Source organism: Anomalospiza imberbis, chromosome 6, assembly GCF_031753505.1.
Source record: "Anomalospiza imberbis isolate Cuckoo-Finch-1a 21T00152 chromosome 6, ASM3175350v1, whole genome shotgun sequence".
In the NCBI taxonomy this organism is placed as follows: domain Eukaryota; kingdom Metazoa; phylum Chordata; class Aves; order Passeriformes; family Viduidae; genus Anomalospiza; species Anomalospiza imberbis.
The window spans coordinates 39,543,628-39,566,178 of record NC_089686.1 but is presented as its reverse complement, the minus strand read 5'-3'; the positions used below and the strand labels follow the sequence as shown (position 1 = coordinate 39,566,178).

The 22,551-nt window shown below is 37.9% G+C and overlaps 1 protein-coding gene and 1 long non-coding RNA gene across 2 annotated transcripts in view; one reads left to right on the top strand and one right to left on the bottom strand.

Moving 5' to 3' along the window:
* Positions 1 to 785: 785 nt before the first annotated feature.
* SPI1 (Spi-1 proto-oncogene) lies at positions 786 to 20,914 on the top strand. The gene is made up of 5 exons (XM_068193673.1): positions 786 to 1,139; positions 7,583 to 7,676; positions 14,916 to 15,103; positions 18,906 to 19,053; positions 19,726 to 20,914. Exons 1-5 carry the CDS (start codon positions 1,095 to 1,097, stop codon positions 20,040 to 20,042), a joined length of 792 nt encoding a protein of 263 aa, XP_068049774.1. The 5' UTR covers positions 786 to 1,094; the 3' UTR covers positions 20,043 to 20,914.
* Positions 20,339 to 22,551, bottom strand: part of LOC137475865 (uncharacterized) — a 58,593-nt gene continuing 56,380 nt past the window's right edge. Inside the window, exon 2 of the long non-coding RNA XR_011000099.1 lies at positions 20,339 to 22,082. This is a non-coding gene — a long non-coding RNA (uncharacterized lncRNA). The remainder of the gene's footprint in view (positions 22,083 to 22,551) is intronic.

The window sequence follows — 22,551 nt, the reverse complement described above, 5'->3', positions numbered from 1 at the left end:
CCCATGCCCCACTCGCCTCTGGCACTGCCAGAGCCTGCATATGAAGGGCATTTGTTCAGCGCAGCCAAATGCCAGCAGAACAGTGGGATAAAGAGAGGTGAGAAAATCAAGTGAGCACAACTAACACAAAATCTCTACAAGGTATTCCTGCACCTAACTCTTTGAGCAGGATTCTATAAATCTTGTTCTCTATTCACTCTTAAAGGCACTCAGGACCTGAGGGAAGTCATCCTGAGGGACATGTAATACTTTCTCCTTTTCCCCACTCACTTTCTCCTTGCAGGAATTAGAAAAGTGTTCACAAGAAACAAATAAGAGGACAAAGTATCTTTCACTGAATGTACTCTCGTGCAAAGCTGATGACAAAAGTCTCATGGGCATAACTTCAGTGTTTTGTATAAACCTAAGGCTCTGTATTTGAAACTGCATACTCTTTTTTTCCTACCTGCTAACTATCGCCACATAAATTTCAACACAGGACTATGATTGATGCAAGTCTATGCCACTGCTCTGGCCTCACAGAAGTTGCCAGGACTGTGTCTCTGACCTCTCATTAAAGCTGAGAGCAGCACCATGGTGCTGGTTCATGTGCAGTGGGAAGCACACAGCCTTCCCCCAGCGCTGCGCCCGCACGCTCGGCTGTTGATCGCAGGCCCTGGGCTGCTGATTATGCAGCAAAGCACCTGTCCATGGCTGGGGCAGACTTCCTGCTGCAGCGCCACAGCTCCCTGAAATGAGATTTATGCAAACTGGCTCAAGTGTGATGTCACAGCGCAGATAGACCCAAGGCCTATCTGCCTTCTACAGACATTTGATAAAATCAGGAACTTCGCATACAACTCGGGAAGAAGTTCACCTCAGAACCTGTTAGGGCAAACTATGAAAACTTGTTAGGGTCCTCCTGTCCTGAGATCCACCACTGCTAAGGGACTTCACGGAGTCCAAGGATCTCACTTTTTTCTTTTTTTTTTTTCTTTTCTTTTTTCTTTATTTTTCCTTTTTTCTCCCCATTTTTAAAATATGATTTTTTGCAAGTCAGTTATTCTGGATGTTTGAAAACTGAATTAAGAAAAATTCACTCAGAAGTTGGCTGAATGTTGCAAGCTTGCAAGATGGAAGGATTTCCCCTTATTCCCCCTGTGAGTATATGGATTTATTTGTAATATGGATCATTGGGTTCAGTAGCAAAAGGCGAAGTAAACCAGGTTTTTTTATTTGAGAATATCTCTGGTTTGGTCTGTATTTGTAATGTCAGGAAGTTTGGCTTAGGTCAATATATAAAACTAGTGACAACACTGCAATGAAAGGGAAATTAACATTTCCTCCCCAAACTTGTATCTGATTTTGATCTCCATTTGTTTTCACAGATTAAATGTATGGTATTTTTGTACATGGCATTTATAGAAAGTCAGTAAATCTCTTTTCTTCAGTGCCACCTACGTGATATAAAAGCCGTCTTTCATCAGATTGTAATTCTTAATCATCTGAAGTCTCTGACATAGTCTATGCATTTAACTGTCTACTAATCTATGAGAGAAGAGTTGTTGAAAGTTGATTTACATATTGCAGATTTTAGGACTCTGTGTGTTCTTTTCAATGATGGCATTTTAGTTTTTAACTTAATCTTTTCTTGAATTTTCTGACTGTGAAAAAGCAATTGGCATATGGGGAAAAAACCTACGGTCCTTATTTGAGTCTTTCAATGTTTTCTCAAAGATATGAATTCTTCTGTGTGCTTATGGGGCAGGTCTATCCTTTCCTTAACTCTGAAGCATTGTCGCACTGCTGTAACTTATTGTACGGTGAGTTATAAAATTATTATTTGTGAAAAAAATAATGTCACTTACCTGTTATTCAGAAACAGCCTTATTGGGAAATCTCTAAGCAGAATGAATACAAGAGGCCTTAATTAGATTTCATTAAGTTTGTAGAAGCTGAAGAGGTGTCAGATAAGGTGGTTCACTTGGCTTTTTATGTGGTAGATGGCTCACAGTAATTGCTATACATGTGTCAGAGAACAAAAGAGTCAATGCAGATCCAAGGGGTTTTTAACAAAAACTTATAACAAGTTTTGGTTTTGTCTTGTCCCATTTTATGAAGACTAAAGACATTTCTTACCTTCCATCCAGAAAGATTGCCCTTTGAATTCTTGTCATGTTCAGAATTCATGATGACTGAAAGTATTTATCTTATTTTTGGGGGAGACCCTTTATTTTCTCAGTTTATCATCAGTGCCCCTGAAATCACCTATCTACCCAAAGGGTGAGGAGACTCTAAAAATATTTTTTCTTTTTCTTAAATGCACAGAATTTCCCAATGGGTCTGGTGTAAGCACAACAGAATAGAAATCTGAATAGAAATGAACTAAAAAAAACATATAGAGAGATTTCTCAGTATGTTACTTGTTGGGCTTTAAAAAAAATAAAATAAAAAGAAACACAAACCTTATCCTTAGCTACCCCAGAAAACTACATTTCCATTCAAAAAAAAAAAGCCAACTGTTAGTTTTCTGTCCATTCATTAACTCATAGCCGAGTTTTCTGTCTTTTTTTTTCCTCAGAGTTGAATTCCAGGACATATGTTGAATAAATTGAGTTAAAATCGAACACAATTTGGCCCATATTCTAATTTGTGTTGCAGTTAATATTCTGTCTGGGCTGTGTTCAGATGAGTGATACAACTGGCAGTGAAAACCCAATTGCATCTTCCTGAAGCACTTGACAGGGCAATTTGATTTTTTGTTTTGTGATTAAACTGTCAAAAACTTAATAATTTTGTTGTTTGTTCTTTCAAAATTGCTTTAAGTGCACTTTGAGCACTGCCAGCTAGAGTCCTGCATGTCTGTGTCTCCTGGGACTTTTTCAGTGGGGACACGAGCCTGTTTCTAGGCAGGGGTTGCAGCAACACTTCCCTCCTCCACCCCTCCCCGTTCAGTTGAGGGTGGGTCAGTAACTGCTTTTTCTTGCCTGAGCTAGGAAATCGTTATACTTCAGTTGGAAAACACAGTTTAAATTGGGAGTACTGCATCTTCCTCCGAAGATTAGAAATTTTATGGGGAAAAATTCTGCAGATGGGGTCTGTGTCTTCCAGTGCATGATAGAATTCAGTTGTGTTATGGGTAAAAACATTATTAAGTCAAATACCTTTGCCTGAAGAGGGTTCCAGTTTTATATGAATCCTTAAGTAGCCACCTGTAGAAATCACAGCTTTGAATGAAGTATTTTTTCATGAGAGCAAAAATGCCCCACAGAAATACTCTGTTCCACATAACTGCACTGTCAACACGGTCCAGTGAGGATGGCCCAATGAGTAATCATGCTAATATTTTTACTCATCTTTTCTAAAATAGTTATACTGTAATTTTTTTCCAAGGAAATAAAGTTAATCTTGGCCTTAAAGCTTGTATCAGCAGCACATCACTGGAAATTGTCTGAAGTATTTTTGAATCATATGCCAGTGAACAGTTATATCAAGATAACAAACAGATCAGCATTTAGTGATTTTACAATTTCCTGGAATCTTCTGACAAAGTCTTAGGGAATAACAAGATTTTCAGACTGCTATTCAGTTGAGTCCAATGTGTCTCTCTTAATCAATGCCAACTGAGCTTTCTCTGACTGGTTTTGTGGCTTTTCCCTTGAGTTTGGGCAAAGATGGAAGACTGAGGCCACTCCTCATTTATCAAAGTCTGTGACGGAAAGTATTGTTTGTTGACCTCTCACTTGAGGGTAGAATACTGTCTTAGATAGTGCGCTGCACCTCATGGCATGTGTGAAAGGAGATACCAACTTGAGACCACAACTGTGGATCCTAACAAAGCTTTCAGTCATTCTTTTACATGGAAACTACCGATAGAACAAATGGCCACTGGCATCAGTTAAATATTAAACATAAGCTATTCTTTGCTTTTTGTCAGAAGTAACAAAACAGTTCAGTGTCATGGAAGCGCTGTCAGTAAGATGATGAAATGGGTGTGGGTGGGGAGGTTCCAGAGAAGGACAGGGCAAGTGGGTAAAGATTGGCACAAGAGGCAACTCAACTGCAGTACATGGTAAAACCTCTTCTCTCTCATTAGAGAAAACATTTCTAAAGAATCTTTTCTAAAAAAACCCCAAAACAACAAACCAAAAATACAGAAAGCAATTAAAAACATGTTATTGAAAATAGCCTCTCTAATAAATAGAGGGAAATATCCCACTTCCCCATAGGATAATCAGAGAGAATACATGCTGTTCTATGTTCTTTAACCACCATCTGATTAAGTTTATGATAAGTAGACTTTTAAATATTTAATATATATATTGCCATGTTGGTTACTGTGTCCTTGAAGATCAGACACCAAGACAGAAAGTGGTGGCATTACAAGTCCTTTGTGGGGATGGATTGGTCCAGTGGCATGAGTTAACAAGGATAAACACATAGGTATTTTATCAAAAGGATCACTGGACAGGAAACAAACCCAAGGACAAAAATTCCAAGAATCCATAATAAAGACATTTTAAGCCCCAGACTTTCAAACCAGAGTTTATAGAACCCCAATGCCCTATGTAAAATAATTTTTAGACGTTGAGTATCTGCAAGTCACTCTGCAGTCAGTCAGATCTGTAAATATTAAGGGAATCATTGTTTAAAGATTGCTTTAGCTGTGGTCATTGAATATACATCTGAACTGTAAAAGTAGCTTTTGACTTGTAAAATACTTAATTCCCAGCTGTCAGACTGTGAGACACTATTACCTGTTAATGTGTATTTGTCTGAAGTGGGGAAGTTTGGAAACTGAGAGAAGACAACAAAGGAAAAGCACAATTAGGAAAACCCAAATGTTCTTTTCCATGGCTAAAATATGTATTGTTTATCTACTTTTGGACTGATGCTTGGCCTTCCTGCTAAGCTATACTTCTGTAAAGATATGAGTGATAGATGCCTTGTTGTATCAGTGGAAATTTTAGCAAATTAAGCCTAGATTGACAGGATACTGATTTCTTTCTAAATTAGTTTAATTTTGGCTAAATAGTTATCAGTGTTTAAAAGTTCAATGCATTTAAAGATTAACTTCTTAATAATTTTTATCAATTCCTAGTATTTTAGTTGAGAAGAAACAGAGATTTTTATTTCAAACAATGTACATTTATATGACTTTTTAACCTCTGTTTTTCCCAACTAGCATAATATGCATTTTCCATTTAGATGTTGACATTTCCCCTTTCACAGAAAATGAATGCTTTCCTTTGAATTATAGTAATTTATAATATTAGTTATAAATTTAGTTTTTAATTTATAATATAAATTATAATAATTTAAAATTCTGAATATGAAGGCTTAAGTTTATATATTTAACAGGAAACATATATTTAGGTAAAGGAAATGAACTAATGTGGGATGAACTAATTTGCAAAGATAATGAAAAGGAGAAATTCCATTTGGAACTTTATCCTAAAGAAAGCAAAACACAGTCTCATTACTTTTTCTTGTCAGAGATCAGAGTACACCAAGGGTGGAAGGAACAAAGATGAGTAAATACATATAACCATGGAGAGAACACAGAGAAAATACATAGAGAAAAAGCAGAAACATTGAGGAAATGCATGCTGTACTGACTTTTTGACCACCCCCCTGAAATCTGGAAAATCTGGGTTATACTTCCCATTGTATCTCTCTGTGAATAAAGGGCAATTCAACTGTAATCCCATAGATTTGAAAAGGGAGACTGTACCTACAGTATAGCTCTGGAGACCAGAGAAGAGTCCTGTCACTGGTACTGCTGCTGTGGATGACTTGTCCCTTTTCCTTAGTCTTTCCCTTAGAAAGCCTTTCTTGTGGGTTATCATTTTCTCAAGATTTCCCCAAAGCAATTATCCACCACCACCGATTATATTTGGAGCTTGTAGCCAGGTGATGGATTTTCTCCTGAGACTTTAAATATTCCACGGATCTGACTCCCAGTTAGTGTGTGTGCTGAAAGTCATGAAGTTTTAGACAATCTTACCAGTGCCTTTTAATGATACACTAATAGAACACATGGCTGCTGCTAAGGATTTATCAAGTTCCAAAGTAATTTCTGAAAGTGTTTTGTTCGGGTTTTTTTCGTATGTGTTCTAACATCTTAATCCTCAGAAAGGGACAATCTTTAATTCCCCAAATTCCAGCAGAATGAACTGAAGGAGTTAACCAGAAGAATTAAAGAACACAAAAAAAAAAAAAAAGTCCTTTCCTTTTGCTAGCTGCTTATCTACCACCTCCATCTGGATTTTAGTGGCAGCTGCTACCTTAGGTTCCATTTCTCAAGCAGTCTAGAGGAGTAAGAAAAAGAGAAGCTGTCCTGTATTTCTGTCATGCTATTACCACAGCATAAGCATAAACTTCAAAAATGCAGATGTTCCAAAAATGTGACAGGTTCATGGAAGAAAAGGATTTGGGACATACAGATAGGCATATGAAATATAAACACAAGAAATACACCCATTATGCAGTTATCATGTTTTTTTAAATATTTTTCCTTCAAAGTTAGTAATGATGGAGTCATTAATAGAATTAAAATGTTTCTGTTAACACCTAGAAATGCTAGAAGTAGATTCCTTTCCAAAGTAAAGGCAAGAAGGTGGTTGAGTTCTCCTTTGCTGTTGGCAGTGCAAGAATTTGTTTGGAAATACTGTAACAAACTTAACTGAACTAAGGTTTAACAAAACCCCATGACAGACACTGTCTTTCTCTAACTCTTCATTCTGAAAATAAACAAGAAGGAACATTAAATGAAGTAATAAAATTGTGCACAACTAATAATAAACAACCTTTATTGTGACAATATAAGATCTTACTCAGTATTCAAATCGGAATACTAGGCCTGAGGAGGAAGAGAAGTGGGCAAGTGACCCTATGTCACCTGTTTAAAGCAGATAGAGAGGATTTCAATTCTACAGCTAAGCATCCAACTCACTATTTGCCCCACATTTGGACTTCTAAAGTCTTCACTGTGTGTATCTAAAAGCCCTGTGCATTTGATTTGAACCAGTAAATACTTAGAGGTCACCTTGGACAGTAACTGAGAAAGAAAATGTGTTTACGCCCTCTGATATAGTCAGTGTCACTACCCTCCAACAGACTGCCACCATTTAGTCAGACCTTGTCGAAACAATATGCTTAGGCAAGACAAGTTTCTGCTTTCTTTTTTTGTGGAATAACAATAATCATCATTATCATCATCATCATCAATAAAAGAAAATGTCTGTTACTGCCAAAGAAAATATTTCACCTTTACTTGTGCGTAATATCTACAGCAGCTCTAAAGCAGTATCCTCAGAAGGCTGGAGTGTGGGATACAAGGGATTTCTGTACTACAACTGGACAAGTTCTGCTACACAGGCTGGATCTCTTTTCTACTGGGATTACTCTTTTTTTTTTCCTCAAAACCCGTGTTTGGCATCACACATTTTATTTCTGCTGATTCAGTAATAAATTGAAGTCTCCCTTTTCCTTCCCTAAACAATATAAAATGGATTGGCATTGGCCCTTCACTAACTATATTAATAATTTGGAAACTATTTGTATAAACTTACTGTTCTAAAAATTCCTCTTCTTTTTACAGCCCTCTGATGATATGGTACCCTATGAGTCAGATCTCTACCGACAGCCCCATGACTATTACCAGTATCTCAACAGTGATGGAGAGAGTCATGGTGGTAAGTCAAAAAATATCTCCTTGGGGCATAAAGTCTCATGGGTTACCACAGAAAATGGATTTAGGACATACAAGAACATAACACATTTATTGCTGTGATCTATATTGTATAGGAATGTATTTTTGAACCAGGAACAAAAAGTATTTTATTAATAATATATTTTATTATATTATTTGTTCCAACCCAGCAACTGCAACCAGGTTTCTCTGAAAGAGCATTTTAAAAAGCACTCTATGACACAGAGAGTTCCCAGGAGAACTCTCTATGCTTCATTATCTTTACAGTGTTTTTATTTTCCTCTGCAGATTAAAAGCATTCAGCTTGCTTCTCAACTTTTTAAGAACATGGATTTGCAACACTGTATTCCTCTTCGTGTGTTCCTATGTCCATGTCCCATTTCACTTAGGTCCTAGAAAATTTATTTGTACTTAGGTTTCTTTGGTATTTAGCCTTTTTCAACTCCATATATTTTTCTCTTTCTTTTGATCTCTATTGCATGCTGCCACACCTAACTTTAACTTTCACTCTTCCTCCAGTACACCCAAGTACTTCCTGTCTCTAAATCTGTGTAAAACTTCCTTGTAGCTGTTTATACATAAACATAACTCAATGTAAAAATGCTGTATGATTATTTATTACTTCAATTTATGTATGTGATTTCAAAGATTTGGTGTCTATATTTTAATGTTGTCTGGGAAATCAATGCAGAGGCAAGAATCTTGCTTTGTGAATTTTATCTCCCGTGCAATGCAATGGTCCAGCAACTGCACCCTGGAAATACCAGAGTCAATATTGACTCAGGAAGGAAAAGCACCGTTCTAGTCTATTACTGGTGGCAGTCCCTGCAGGTCCTGGAGTTTCCCTGAAAGAATCCCACCGAAATAGCAACTCGACCCATTGCTGTTATAATTTAAGACATGAACTAATCTTAGCACAGCACTGTTTTGTGAGCAGTGAGTTACTGAGTAAGATCTCTCTGAACATTTAGCTGAAAGAGACACCTACCTAAATTTGTTCTCTACATTTCATCCAGGAAACACCTATGATATTCTTAACACCTGAAGACAAAGAATTAATTCAGTTTTTATAAGTTATCTCATGGCATCTGTCAAGTCTCATTAATCAAACCCAGCAAATTCCACATGGAAATTCAGGGTTTTTACATTACACCCCATACCTGTTTGCACACTCATAAAACAGGATAACATTGATTATCTCAAAAGGCAATTGTGACAATTAAACAATAAATATAAAAGATGCCATGTAAGAAAAAGCACTGGGAAATAACTTTTCTGTCATTAAGTCTAGGCTACCTCAAGCAAAAACTTCCCTTTATCTTTCATAATTTTATCACCCCATCTGGTTTACTGCCCATTTTTCTACTGAAAGGCTGCTTCTAGGCTACATTTCTCAGATCACTAGCATGATTTTACTCACCATGATGAACACAACAAAAACTGGATAGTGACCTATTTGGGTTATAGCCTAAACAGTACCTAAACACACACTTTAAACAGAAATTTGTCTGTTCCTAAAGTTCTGCTGCACTTGTCCTAAAGACCCCAAAAAGATATTTTTGACTCCTATAGTAAGTGCTTATGGAAGAGGCAACCTAAACCCAGCCTGCACATTTCAATCAAATTTTTATTTATGAAAGCACCAGTAATATAGTTGGTTGTGTATAAATATCTATGCCCTATGCTGCCCTAAATTTCTCACAGTCCAAAAGAGCAATGAACAACCAAAAAATACAGATGGATACTAAACCCCACAAATTATTGCAGTTACGTTCATTCTAATAAACATTGAAAATCCCAACTTTGAGTTTCATTTTGTTTACATGAGAGAAGTACAGAGTCTTGAGAAGAGCCATGCAGAAGGGCAGGAAAAGGATGCCACAAAGTGCATTTAGAAATATGTACTAAGTGTTCACAACAAAGTGGATAAAGGCACAATGATTAAAAAATTGAGGGGAAAGGAATAAAAAGGTGCTGCAGTGATAGCAGTAAAAGAGACAAGAACCTGATTAGATAGGAGGATAAAAAGTAGAAATAAGAGCAGAATTGTGAGAGAGGAATTCTGCTTGGGGTACAGTGAGATCACTGACAATACATAAAAATAATTTTGCAGGTCTACTCAGTACCACTATGCACCTCAATACTACCAGTTAATGCCACTAGACAGAATAATACTTCTGATTTTGCTGACAAGGGACTGTTAAAGAAATAGGAAAATTTCCTGAAGTGTCAGACTACCTCTCTCTCACTGCTAGAAAATTAATTTTGTGAAAGGGAGATGGCAATGTCGTAACCTGTAGATTTGTGCTACATGCATTACTGCCCCTTTTCCCCTAATAGAGTACTGAAGGAAACCCATAATTACACAAATAGGTAGTAAAGTCCACAAAAAATCTGTAGATCTGTGCCACTAGTAATTAATATTTAGGAAATAATTTCCAATAAGTGAACATTGAAATTAACAAGGAAAACCACAGCATGACATGTTCATCACCACAAGCATTGTGTGAGATTATTTTCTGTACTGCAGTGTAACTCTGTTTTAAATACTGTAATAAACACAGAGACACAGTCATGCTGGACAGAAGCTCCTTTGAGTGATCATGTATTAGTCCATCATCCTACTCTGAGCTTGTAAGTCTATAAGTGTAACAGCATATTTTGTAACACTAATGCAATCTTAGCAATTACAAAATTCCACTGCAGCTTTGTCTCTATGTTATTACCAAACATTATAGGTTTAGTAAAAATCACTTTTTGTATGAAGCTGAGTGCTGACCCTTGTTCACTTTGTTGCTAGCCTCATGGAAGTTACTAGATTTCATGATCTGGGATTTTATTTTTTGTCCCACATCCTGGAGTAACATGGCCATTTAGGAATGTCAGCTTTGATTTTATTAGCCTATAGAAGCGGAGGAATGTCCAAACATGTGAACCTTAGTCTTAAATGCTATAGGAAAAAGAGAAAGAATTCCAAATTTCATTAAAAATCCCCTCTCTTCAAAGCCATCTGATTTGATGGGGCCTGACCCATAGGCCATTTGGTATAATTAAAGTCACGAAGTTTGTGAAAGTGAGAGCTAATAAGATTCTAACATTGTTTTATGTAAGACTGATGCTCTGCCCAGGACCACAGCACTCTTCTCAAGGGTGTTTCAGTAGTGTCAGATCAAGACACTGAGTTTCCTGCGTCCTTCAATATTTTTCTCATTTCCTCTATGTGTTTTTCCTTGACTTGCTTTTTCAGATGTGCAAAACACAGTGGGAACTTGTAAGCAATGCAGTGTGGGGCGATGAAAGAAACCCTCTCCTAGTTCACCATGTGTTGGAAAATCAGCCCACCCAGAGCACAAGCACCCAGGGGTGCTGGGCCAGGCTCCCCAGCGCAGCCCTGGCAGCAGCTGTGCCCTGGGCTGGGGCAGAGCGTGTGCTGGCAGAGCTCTCACGCTTCTGCCTCAACAGCTGCCTCACCAACTTCTGCACCTTGGGCACTGCATTATGCAGATTTAGCCCATTGCTCCACATTTATTACAAACATCTTCCTTGAGCCTGTTTCATATTCTGACTGCTGGCTCTACCATTATTCATCTATTAAAAGGAGCAAAGCAATTTGCAGTGATGAGAAGGTGCATGAAAACGTTCAGTCAGGTTTTCTCACATGTGGAGTGAGGATCTACCTCCATGGTGAATATTAACACAATGCCTTTAGATCAGCTATTGCTTCCCAACAGGCCAACATCCTCTCTGTCATGGGAGGGAGTTCAGAATTCATTATTGTCCTTCCTCTAACCTTTCACTACATAAAAGACCAAAACAAACATGATCTCCATGTCTCTGTAAGAGAGAATTTTTTTCACATCCTCTTTCACTTCACATGAAATTTCTCATAATGACTCCGTTGTGTAGGTACAGCTTGGTTTTTAATGACATTTTCCTTTACCCAAAGAACAGGCACTTTCCATTTCTAGAATTTTTATCTCCTATCTTTTTTCTTCCTTCCACTTTCACGTTTTAGAGAAAAGAACAAAATCGGTATATGTAACTGACATAACACTAACAAAGAACATAGAAGTAAAAAGTTTCTGGTAACTCAAATATCTGGAGATATTTAAATTTTTCTTTTTATTTTCATATGCAATAACTTAGCCAGGATGGTTAACTGTAGAAGGACTTGTGGAGTCAGACTTGTAATTTCTCTTCTAATGTTATTAAACCAATATTGTTTTTCCTAAGCATTACTGGGAAATAATAGATATTTTGGAAAGAATAAGGACTTTGCTCCATATCACAACTTGAATATTTGGACATAAGTTTGTGTTTAAGTAATTTCTGATATAGTTTTTTTGGTAGTGTAATACTATTATGTCATTACTTTAAATCCTATCTGCTGTGTTAATACTATTATTCTATTGCTTTATTTTTACAGCAGCATCTAATTCCATCAAAAAGGAATTTAGTAATTAATATTATAATTACTAATTAGTTATTAGCATAAATATGCATAAATAGTGTTCCATGGGTTAATTAATCTGTCAAGGGAAAAGTTGAAACAGTTCTGGAGCAACACTAACCTTGTCATAGGCTCCAAAAAACTAAGAGGTATCTTGAAATATAAAAACCTTACTGCTGATAAAAAAATATTTTAAAATAATCAAAAGTTGATCTCCTAGAGGGTGCACAGATGCTCATTGCTATGCAGGTTGGAAATGTTCTTAGTTCTCTTTTGGCCACCATATTTGCTGCTAGTAAGACATTCCACAGCTGAAGACCTGCCACTGACAGCCTCAGAGATTTTCCTGGGCTTTGTCATCCTCCCAGTTATGCACTGATCTCATTTGCTGCTGTGGATTATCAGTGACAAGGGATCTTTGGGAATATACATTGCCCTCTGACAGAGCACTTTGCACACAGCAAGCAGAGCAAGATCACTCTAAGGAGCAAGAGTTTAGATTATTCCTGGGATGTATTCTCAACGATTTAATATGCAGGGCTGCCAATGGTATATGGGACCTCAGTGGTTGGCTCTACTTTGAGAAATCTGCACAAATTTAACCCAGAGAAAACATGAGTTAGTGTTGCTCAGTCTTCCAACTAAATGGAAAGGTTTCACACTGAAAGTGCTCAAAGCTTCCTACCAGAACACAGCCTTAGGTAAATTATGGATTTCAACTCACACACTCTGCTGTTTCCTGGGTTGAAGTAGATGTGGATATAAAAACACCTGGGTCTTTTGCATCCATAAACCCCACTTCTTTACACTAGAAACTGACTTTTTTGTCTTGAACTGCAACATGAAGAAGCACTACTGTGCACTGTAATTATCTTAGGGCTATAAAACCCATACGTAGCTCTAGAAAGTACCATAGAACAAAGTGAAGAAATGACAAAGTAATGCAGCAGCTCCCTGGATGCTTTTATAAGTGCATTTTCACCCCTTTCACATGCAGTGGTGGGGTTTATTCATGAATCAGAATCAGAAAGGGGCAAAAAGTAAGTGCTGGTGTAATAAATGATCTCATAGAGCCCCCAAAAAATTTCTACGGGCCTGAGCGCAAAAGCAGCTGAAAGAGCTTACAGCTTCTCAGGTACAAGTGTGCTTGGTATAAACATATCACTGAGTCACTCTAAAGGAAGCCACATCCAAAGTCACTCCCCTGGATTTCAAATCCTCAATGTGATTACACTTAACTGTTTGAAACACAAATGGGGAATGATGAGGAGATAGGGGATAAGAAAAAGAACTAACTTGATATTTAAGAGAAATATTCATAGCACATTAATATCCAGATGTCATGCACAATAACATATATTGCAGAATGAGACAATTGTTCCTCTATAAATTTAACTACATTTAGAGGAACATGTACAAATCTGTCCATTGTGTTATTGGAAGGATGTCAACAGCTTGGAGGGAGCTTGGAGAAGTGTACAAGTGTGAATAGGGGGGTGAATATACTGATTGACACTGAAACACTCAGAGCTGATGCTAGCTTAAGGGATAATTAGAAGTAGATTGTAAGAGTACATGAGAGCAACGTGAAAACACATACATTTTAAAAATTTTTTTCAGAATTTAAAAAAAATAATAAGGGAAGAGAACATGAAATAGTAAGTTCTAATTGTAAATTAGAACTGTTACACAGAATATCATAAAGAAATTTCAGACATGCATACAGTGATACACAAAAAGGTGAACCTGGAAGATTAGTTCCAAGCTCAGTCAGAGCAGAGGCTGTAGTGTTGACACTGATTTTAAAAACAGGTAGCACACAAATATGTGCAAAATTATGTATGCAGCTATTGTATATGAGAAATAGAATTAGCAGTACTTCACATTTCTTGTAGAAAAATTTAAATTTTGAGCAGCAAATAAGACATTCTAAAAAGTTGAAGGCTTTTCTTGAACTAAAAAAGCCAGAAATCTAAAACTGAGAATGATATAGAATTTAATTTCAAAGATAAATGAATCAGGAAACATTACAGTGGTTAGTTAAGTACTTCTTTATATTCTTGAAAAAAATCCAAATTATCACAGAAATTTCAAATGTACTAAAGCGATAAAAAAGGTAGAGAAAGAATCTGCATTAGAATTCAGCCTTCCTGTATACAGTGTACACCAGATTTCCACATGTGCTTATCCTTTTATTCTCTAGCATTGGTACTTAAAAATGTGTGATATAGCAAAACAGCAGGAAATATCTAGAAAAGTGCCTTTCATGCAGCATTCCTGAAATTTTGCTAGCACAGTAAAATAAAGACTAAAGATAGCTGCAGAATAATCTTTAATTTTTTTCCACCTCCTCATTTCCATGCCATGAGGAAGAGTGTAATAATAATATGACAGTATGTAAAAGAGTAGAATTTGTTGTCTCAAGAATGACAACGTTTTGAAACTTGTTATGGTCTCTTCTTGAGAAAGGTGCCAGCATTAACATCTTCTGCATCTTGTGTTAAATTGTCATTGAAATCCATCTCACTGTCTGAGAGTATTTTCCTACTTAAAGTGGCCTAAGTAATACTTCCCAGTCACAGGAATTTATGAGATTAGGGAAAGAAACCTTACAGGGATCTACAGAGATTGTCAGCAGAGACAAACAGGTCAACAGGAGCGGTTTGGAGAAGGCAGAAAGGGCTGTGACAGGAGTAAGAATCAATGAAAGCCAGGTAAATGCCATGCTTTTTCATCTTGCAATGATGGACAATCTATTTTTACTTTCTTTAGATCATTATTGGGAATATCATCCACACCACATGCACAGTGAATTTGAGACCTTTGGAGACAACCATTTCACAGAGCTGCAGAGTGTGCAGCCTCCCCAGCTGCAGCAGCTCTACAGGCACATGGAGATTGAGCAAATGCACGTCTTGGATTCTGCAATCCCAACCACACACATTGGACTCAACCATCAGGTATGGTTACCAGACCTGTTCAGAACTTCAGAAAATAATTAATGGTAAAGAATATAATACATTGGGAAATGCATACTATTAAGTGAAAGAGATTTTTGAAAAGAGTTAGGTTCTTAGGGCATGTAAAGCTCTTCACTCTCAAGACAAATGTATTTTAAACTTTACCTGGATAATGAGAAATCATTCTCCCCACACTGTCTAAAAAGAGAACTGCATTTTGTGGAGGTATTTGGAATTTCAATTTCTGTTTCATTTGGAATGAAAATCAACTGGTTTGCAATTCTGCAGATGAACTAGAGCTGAGAAACTTTGTATCATCATAGCAAGGGTATCCATGACTATTAAGAAGTAATTCTGAGCTTTGAAGTAATTTTAAATATTTCCAAGGAACCCTGACAGTTTTATATGACTTGTATGAGAAATGCTAACCAAGACAAGTCACTGGCAATTCTACTACAGGCTGAGGAGACCCTACTTGTGCTTCTGTCTGGGAGTAAATAAGTCACAAGCCAAAGGACGGTGTCTTGTCTTTGCTCAGATTTTACATTTAACCAGGCAATTCCCTGTAAAAAATAGATACTCCACTATGCAGCAGTCACCAAAGCACCAGTGAATTCTCACTGAAGCTGAAATTATAAGGTGTTTCATCATACTGCAAAGACACTAAGCACAGCAGATGTGGAAATCACTCTTGATCCTACAAGAATATGCCCAAAGTCATTACTGGGAGCAGTAAGAAAGCTGGACAATCTTGTGCTAAAGAGTTTCCCAATGTACATGAAATGTCCTAAATACTAGACAGAGTAGAACTGAACTTGGAGGAAAGAGTGTTTGCTGATTACAGTGCTGCATATAACAGTACCCTTGCTGAAACCTTGTGAGAAAAACCGCATGCATGGGCTTATCATTTTGTGTTTCTCTGCTCAAAGTAAACTGAAATTGTATGTTAATACTGTATTAATCAAAAAGAAAGAAGAGAAAAAATAGTATGAGTAAGTTAACACTGACAACAGGAAACTGCAAGCCATCAAAAAATCAGGAATAGAATATAAGATGTAGGTACAAAAAAAAAGAATTAGGAACAGAAAGTTACAAATATAAAAAATGCATCATGGAGCAGCAGTCTGTGGGAAGCTTCAAGTTGTTTCAGTTGCTCATTGCAACTGCTAATACCTAATGACCAACCATTACCTCTGCCCAAGGGCAAAGGATGAAAATGGGCCCCTTTAGAGATGCCTTTGGAAGCACAAGCGAAAAACAAGAGAGGGCACTTCTGCTTATCCGTGTTCATTCTACTCAGCTATGGTCTTTCATTTCAGGATGAAAGGCAGGGAAGTAATTTTGTTACAACCTTTGATAAAGAGCGTTGTGATCTCCTTGCCCCACACCCTACCAAGCTGTGGATGTTAGTATGTAGAATTCACCACTACCCTTCTTTTCCTTACCAGCAAGGGATCTTTGGCTTTTTACTTTACTTAACTTTTATTCCTAGAATAGCTCATGCAAATAGTACTTGGCATACTCTGAAGTTCAGCTTCTGGTGTGTCGCAGTCACAGTCCCAGGCAAAGAAACAAGCAGGAAGCAAGTTTTAACCCTCCTTAAATTTGCTAGTTTTAAACTAGCATGCTTGTCCTGCAATATCAGAGTTAGTGTTTGTAGGAAAGGAGGAATGTGCAAAGATATTTCTTTAATTTTCTGTGGATATCACATTACTTTGTGAAATCAAATTTGAAGTTTAACCTGTTCATGAACAAGACTTGTTTAAAAAGTTTTGTTAGCCTGCAAAGAGGGGCCTCAGAAATACTAAAGAAAAAAAAAATCATTCTGAAAGGAGAATGAAAGAGAAGGTTGGAAAGCTGTAAGAAGAACATTAGAAAGAGGAAAATCACACATGGATGCCACAGACCCTGGGAAAACTTCAGAATATGGAAAGTAGCTAGTAGTTCCTTAAGTTTTCTCTCTCCAGAACTGTATTAATAACCTGGTTCTTTATAGCACATGGGCCAGTCCTCTGTGATTCTGTCCCAAAACTGTGACACTGGTGCAGAGGAAGCGTAACAAAGACACAGCAGTCAGGGCAAGTGGGGACAGCATGGGGAAAGCTCACTCAACTCCCCAGGATGGCCTCTGCAGCTACCTTTGCTTGAAAGACACCATGTCCCTTTCCACTGTCCCACTGTCCCACTGTCCCACTGTCCCACTGTCCCACTCCAGCCCAAGAGAAGCAGTTCCTTACTCCCATACAACCTCCCAAAGCACTCCAGGTTTCCACAGCCCTTTTCTCCGCAGGGGCCCCAGTCTCCATTCCCCTCCCCTGTAGGACACTGCCCCACCTTCTCATTCCCCTTCCCCCATGGCACAGTCTCTCCCTTCCTTCCTACCCCTGAGGCTGCAGCTTTCTTAACTGTAAAAATCTGAAGGTGGCTGTGGTGAGGGCTGAAGTTTCACTCCTGGGGATCTGACAGGAAGCTTACATGCACTCTTGCCCAATCCTGCCCTTCCTGCCAGATCGGCTGCAGCCAATCTGCCAACTCATTAACTGCCAGCTGCTGTGTCCCCAGAGCAGCCCTTGGCACACGCCTTATTGGGACATTTCAAGGTGGTGCAAAACTCACCCAAACAGCCCCACTCGGCCAAACCCAGCACAGGGTGAGTGTCTCATGAACACCCACTGCCCATTTCAGCATCTGAGGTCCCCTGGGGAGGGCACCAGGCTCAAAACATCCTTTCCTGGTGAAGGAGAAGAGCAGTACAAACAGAGCTCACTTTCTAGGACTATCATTGGTCCCATTTCATGAAAGGTACATAAGATATGCTGCTGGGTTTGGGGGATGTTAGTTGGGTTTTTTTAATGTAGGGACTGGGTTCTTATTCCCTGCCCTTCAGACTGACCTGTTTTACATTATTAAATAAGAAGATGCAATAATTTATGCCCACTGGTCATGTTTCCTGGCAATCCAGAACACAACTGAGAATTTACAGAGCTGAGGTATATTCCACACTGCTTCTGGCAAAACCTCTATATAAGGACAAGAAAATTTAACACAAAAACTGGCTTGCTAGCTTTGCAGACAAGAAATTCCCCCCCTAATGGGGAATTTTCAGCTAGCCATTTGGGAAAAAAGAATATGGGCTAATATGATATATCCTTATCTTAGTGTTAAGGTTACTCCTCTCCTCATGGGGGAAGTTTAAGAGAAAAAGCTGATGGACCAGTAAAATCCCATCTCCAAATTTGGACGCAGTCCCATAGGGTTTTGGTGCCGTCAGGAGGTACTGTGACGGAGAAAGGAAGAGGACAACAGACCCAAAGCCAGCCATTATAGGGCAGAACTGTTCATCTCTTTCGAATTTAGCTCCAGATGGTCTTTGTTAGGAAAAAAGTTGTTCTGAAAAGCAGTTTCACTCTAGGGATAGACAACCAGGAGCAGTAACTCATTAGGAAGAAAGCAAGCTTTGGGGAGATATGGGGAAGAGGGGCAGTGTTACTTGATAGGATATAAGATATGAAAAAATTCTGACATTCACAATGTTATTCATTCTTCCCTCTGGTAAAGGTACATCACTGTACATGTGTAAGTGTTGACTGTTAACTGAAAGTGTTTCTTAATAGGATGGCATTTATTATAAATGCCAAAAACTAAGTCACTCAATATTACACTAAACATTTTCCCATGCCTCCATCCTCTCATTTCCATCCCCTCTTTTCTCTGTGCCTCTCTTCATTACATTTCCTCTTTTAATCTTGTTGCCCTACTCTGTATCACTGCTTTGTCCCCCTACTACTCTGTTCTCCAAAAGGTGTCCTATTTGCCCCGGATGTACTTCTCTCCACCTCAGCCCAGCTCTGATGAGGAGGACATAGAGAGGCAGAGCCCCCCCTTGGAGGTTTCAGATGGGGAGAATGATGGTGTGGACCCTGGGCCTGGAATTATGCATGGAGAAACAGGTCAGTGAAAACAAAAGGGTTTTGTCAAGCTATGAACTGTGCAGGTGTTATATTACCATAAGGATAATGAATAAAACTGTAGAACTGCTGTGCTAGTATTTTATGCCACTACCAAAGCTTTTCTTTCCCTGACTCACTGCACTCTCCCGTCCTCTGAATCTCACAACCATAACTATCTCAAACCTCATTTCTTAATGTACTCCCCTGACTCCTTCAGCTTTGCCTATTCAGGCTTCTTGAATGGAAATGGCTTTTGCCATTTCTACTCCGATTTCTATTAAAAGCCAGGAAATCCTAGACAAGAAGGTTGAGGAAGAACCAATTACAAAAAATATTTAGCTCTCTTTGCTCAGTATCTGAGAGTCACATTCTGTATAACCTGCCAAAATTAGGTTTAAGTTACTTTTGAACTAGCAATGTTTTTCAATTAGCTTCAAATTAAAAAATTAATTTCAGATGTTTAGCCATTTTAATTCTTGCTTTTTCTTCTTGGTATATCAACCCACATTTCATCCTCACACTGTTACATTGTCTACTGTTATAAATGCTGCAAACTTAAGAAGTTATGCGTCTCCCAAGCTAGCTGAAATACTTAGTACTTTCTGCTGTTTTGCCAGGAACTACACATAAATACTAATGCTCCACTGGCTTTCTTCTTTGACTCTCACACAGGCAGCAAGAAAAAGATACGTCTGTATCAGTTCCTTCTGGACCTTCTTCGCAGTGGGGACATGAAGGACAGCATTTGGTGGGTGGACAAAGAGAAAGGCACTTTCCAGTTCTCCTCCAAACACAAAGAAGCATTGGCGCATCGCTGGGGCATCCAGAAAGGCAACCGCAAGAAAATGACCTACCAGAAGATGGCACGGGCTTTGAGAAACTATGGCAAGACAGGGGAAGTCAAGAAAGTTAAGAAGAAGCTGACCTACCAGTTTAGTGGAGAGGTGATGGGAAGGGGGGCCACTGATAGGAAGCATTATCCTCACTGAGGCCATGGGACCCTAAGCGAGAAAAATATTGAGAGCTCCTGGCTGGATACCAGCAGAGGAGATGGACGCATCTTTCTCTTTGCTTCCTGTGCCCCCTTCTCTGCCTTTAAACAGCCTTTATCATCAGATGTTTCTGGTACGAATTCCCTTCTTCAGCATCTGAGAATCCTAATCATGACAGAATTCTTTGCTTCCATCCTCCAAGTTGGACAGAGTTGGGAAATTTAAACAATGTACAAATATATTGTTGTCAGGAAAGATTTTTTTTTTTTTTTTTGATTGTATTGTAACTAAAGAATACAGCCAATGAAGTTTTGCCTCCAGAGGTGGTGCTGTGTCACTCACAGTGGCACTGCGTTAGCTTCCAGCTTTTAAACTAGCATTAATACAGGCTCTGCCGCAGCTCTCAGAGCTTGAGAGAAGTTTGCAGATCTTGGAATGATACTCGTTCTTTTAAATAGTAATAACATGTACATATTTAATAAAATAGATATAATGAAGTTTTGATGTTTGCATAATAAATGATTAGTTCACAAACAAATGTTATGCATTCAGGTATGCAGATACAGCTCTTGAGTGGTGTTTGAACAAAAGGTGCACTGGATTGTAGGGCCTTATCCATCTGTAGCTACTTTTTAATTTACCTGCAAACATCATCAATGATGACAAACTCAGTAACAAATGTTAAGAGGTGAAATACATCACTGTGAAAGAGACTACAGTACTGAAGGAAATTAAAAAATACATGTATGTCCATATTTCTCACTATTTTTTCCTGTGCAAAAATCATGCCAGTTGAACATTTTCTGGTCACATATACCAAGAATTGCATTTATATCCCTATCCCATTTAGAATGTATCAATTAACCATGTTTTTCTGTGGTTTTACTTATTTTCCTGCTCCTGTTCTTTTCTTTTCCTTTCCCCCACAGTGATACCTTGATTCTCGCTTTTGAATCTTTCTTGGAAATAAGTTGTGTTTAATCATGTTTTTGCAGAATTCCAGTACAAAAGTTTCAAGATTTTAACTGTGGATTTTAAGCCCTACTGTAAAAACAATTAATAGTAACTAATAACAACTGCACTGTATAGATAACACTCAAAATGAAAAATAAATGATAATTCAATACCTGAAACATCATGGTAAATTTACCCAATACATCTAAGCACAGAAATTAAATCTAAATTCAAGCAACAGTAAGAAAATTAGCATTTTAAGTTTTAACATTATTTAACATATCCCAACTGTTTCAATCACTCAAAAATCAGGACTTTCCCAAAATAGATGAGGTGAAATGTGGCAGATCGAGAATTAAGAGAAGGGTTTGTTGTTTTTTTTTTTTAACAATATTGAAATGCAGTACAACATGCCAAATATCACTAAATAACCTGAACTTTTTCAGAGCTTGCTCCTCACTGAAATCAGAAATAGCTGAAAGTGATGAGCTTCTTACAGATCTGAATTCTCAAAACTAAATCTAAACACAGTCAGTATTATCTGCACGAACAGTCTCACTGTGGAAGTGAAAAATCTGGTAACATCACGGCCTAGAGTGCCTCTTTGGAGCCAAACAAGAAAGAAGCTCCTGGTTAAAAAACATCTCAAAGTACTACTTCCCAATTCTTATTCCCTGTTCATGAACATGATAAATACATCAGTCAGTGCCAAAAATTAGCAGAGAGTTAACTTTCATGCTTCTAAAAGTTTTGTAATCCAACTTTTAGTTATTATGCTTTGAGGATCATGTCAGTTTGAGGATCATTTTTCATTCATTTAGGGTTAGGATAAGTCAAATTAAGAAGACATTTTGTTTCTAAAACTGTACTTGAAGGATTTACTTCCCATAGGAAATACTGTAATACTCACTAAATTAGACTCGGATAACTCCATCTGCATCCATATTGAAGTTTCAGGATGGAAGCTGTTGAAGGCAGCTCTCAGAAGACTAGAACACTCAACACTGGCACAATTAAGGTTCCTTCTTGCTGAGCTAGAAACTCAGGACTTCTCTGCTTGGTACTGATGAGGACGCTCCACTGCTGGCCTGGAATTAAAAAGAGATTCAAGACATTTGCACTCATCAGACTTGCAGATTTGATATTCAAGAAAACTAGAGTAATAATTCCTCTCTTCATTAAAATATCTTTACTACAAACACAGCTTCAAAAGCAGAACTGATCCTTCTCTGACACTGTAATTTGGAGGAGAAGGATCATTTCCTCTTGCAGGAAAACTATGATAACTGAAAAGATCCAACTGGTGAGTTGATTGTGGAGATGCTTAGGATATCACAAAAGACATTTCAAGCTTACTAAAAAGCTTTTTAAGATCTACGACACCTATTTTTCAATTTCCCTAGCAAGTCTTGTGTAAAATCCAATTAGATGCTGGAGAAAAAATACACAATTAAAATAAGCATTCAAACAAACAAGAACTTTTAAATTAGCCATTTGAGCACTGTGCATTACTGTAAAATGTTAATTTAGAGCAACTACTTATACTTGAATT

Excerpts from the sequence above, each read along its gene's own strand:
- SPI1 (XM_068193673.1), top strand. The coding sequence starts at position 1,095 with ATGTTGCAAGCTTGCAAGATGGAAGGATTTCCCCTTATTCCCCCT. Across the intron at positions 1,140-7,582 it reads GATTTCCCCTTATTCCCCCT|CCCTCTGATGATATGGTACC; the intron begins GTGAGTATATGG and ends TTCTTTTTACAG. Across the intron at positions 19,054-19,725 it reads AATTATGCATGGAGAAACAG|GCAGCAAGAAAAAGATACGT; the intron begins GTCAGTGAAAAC and ends ACTCTCACACAG.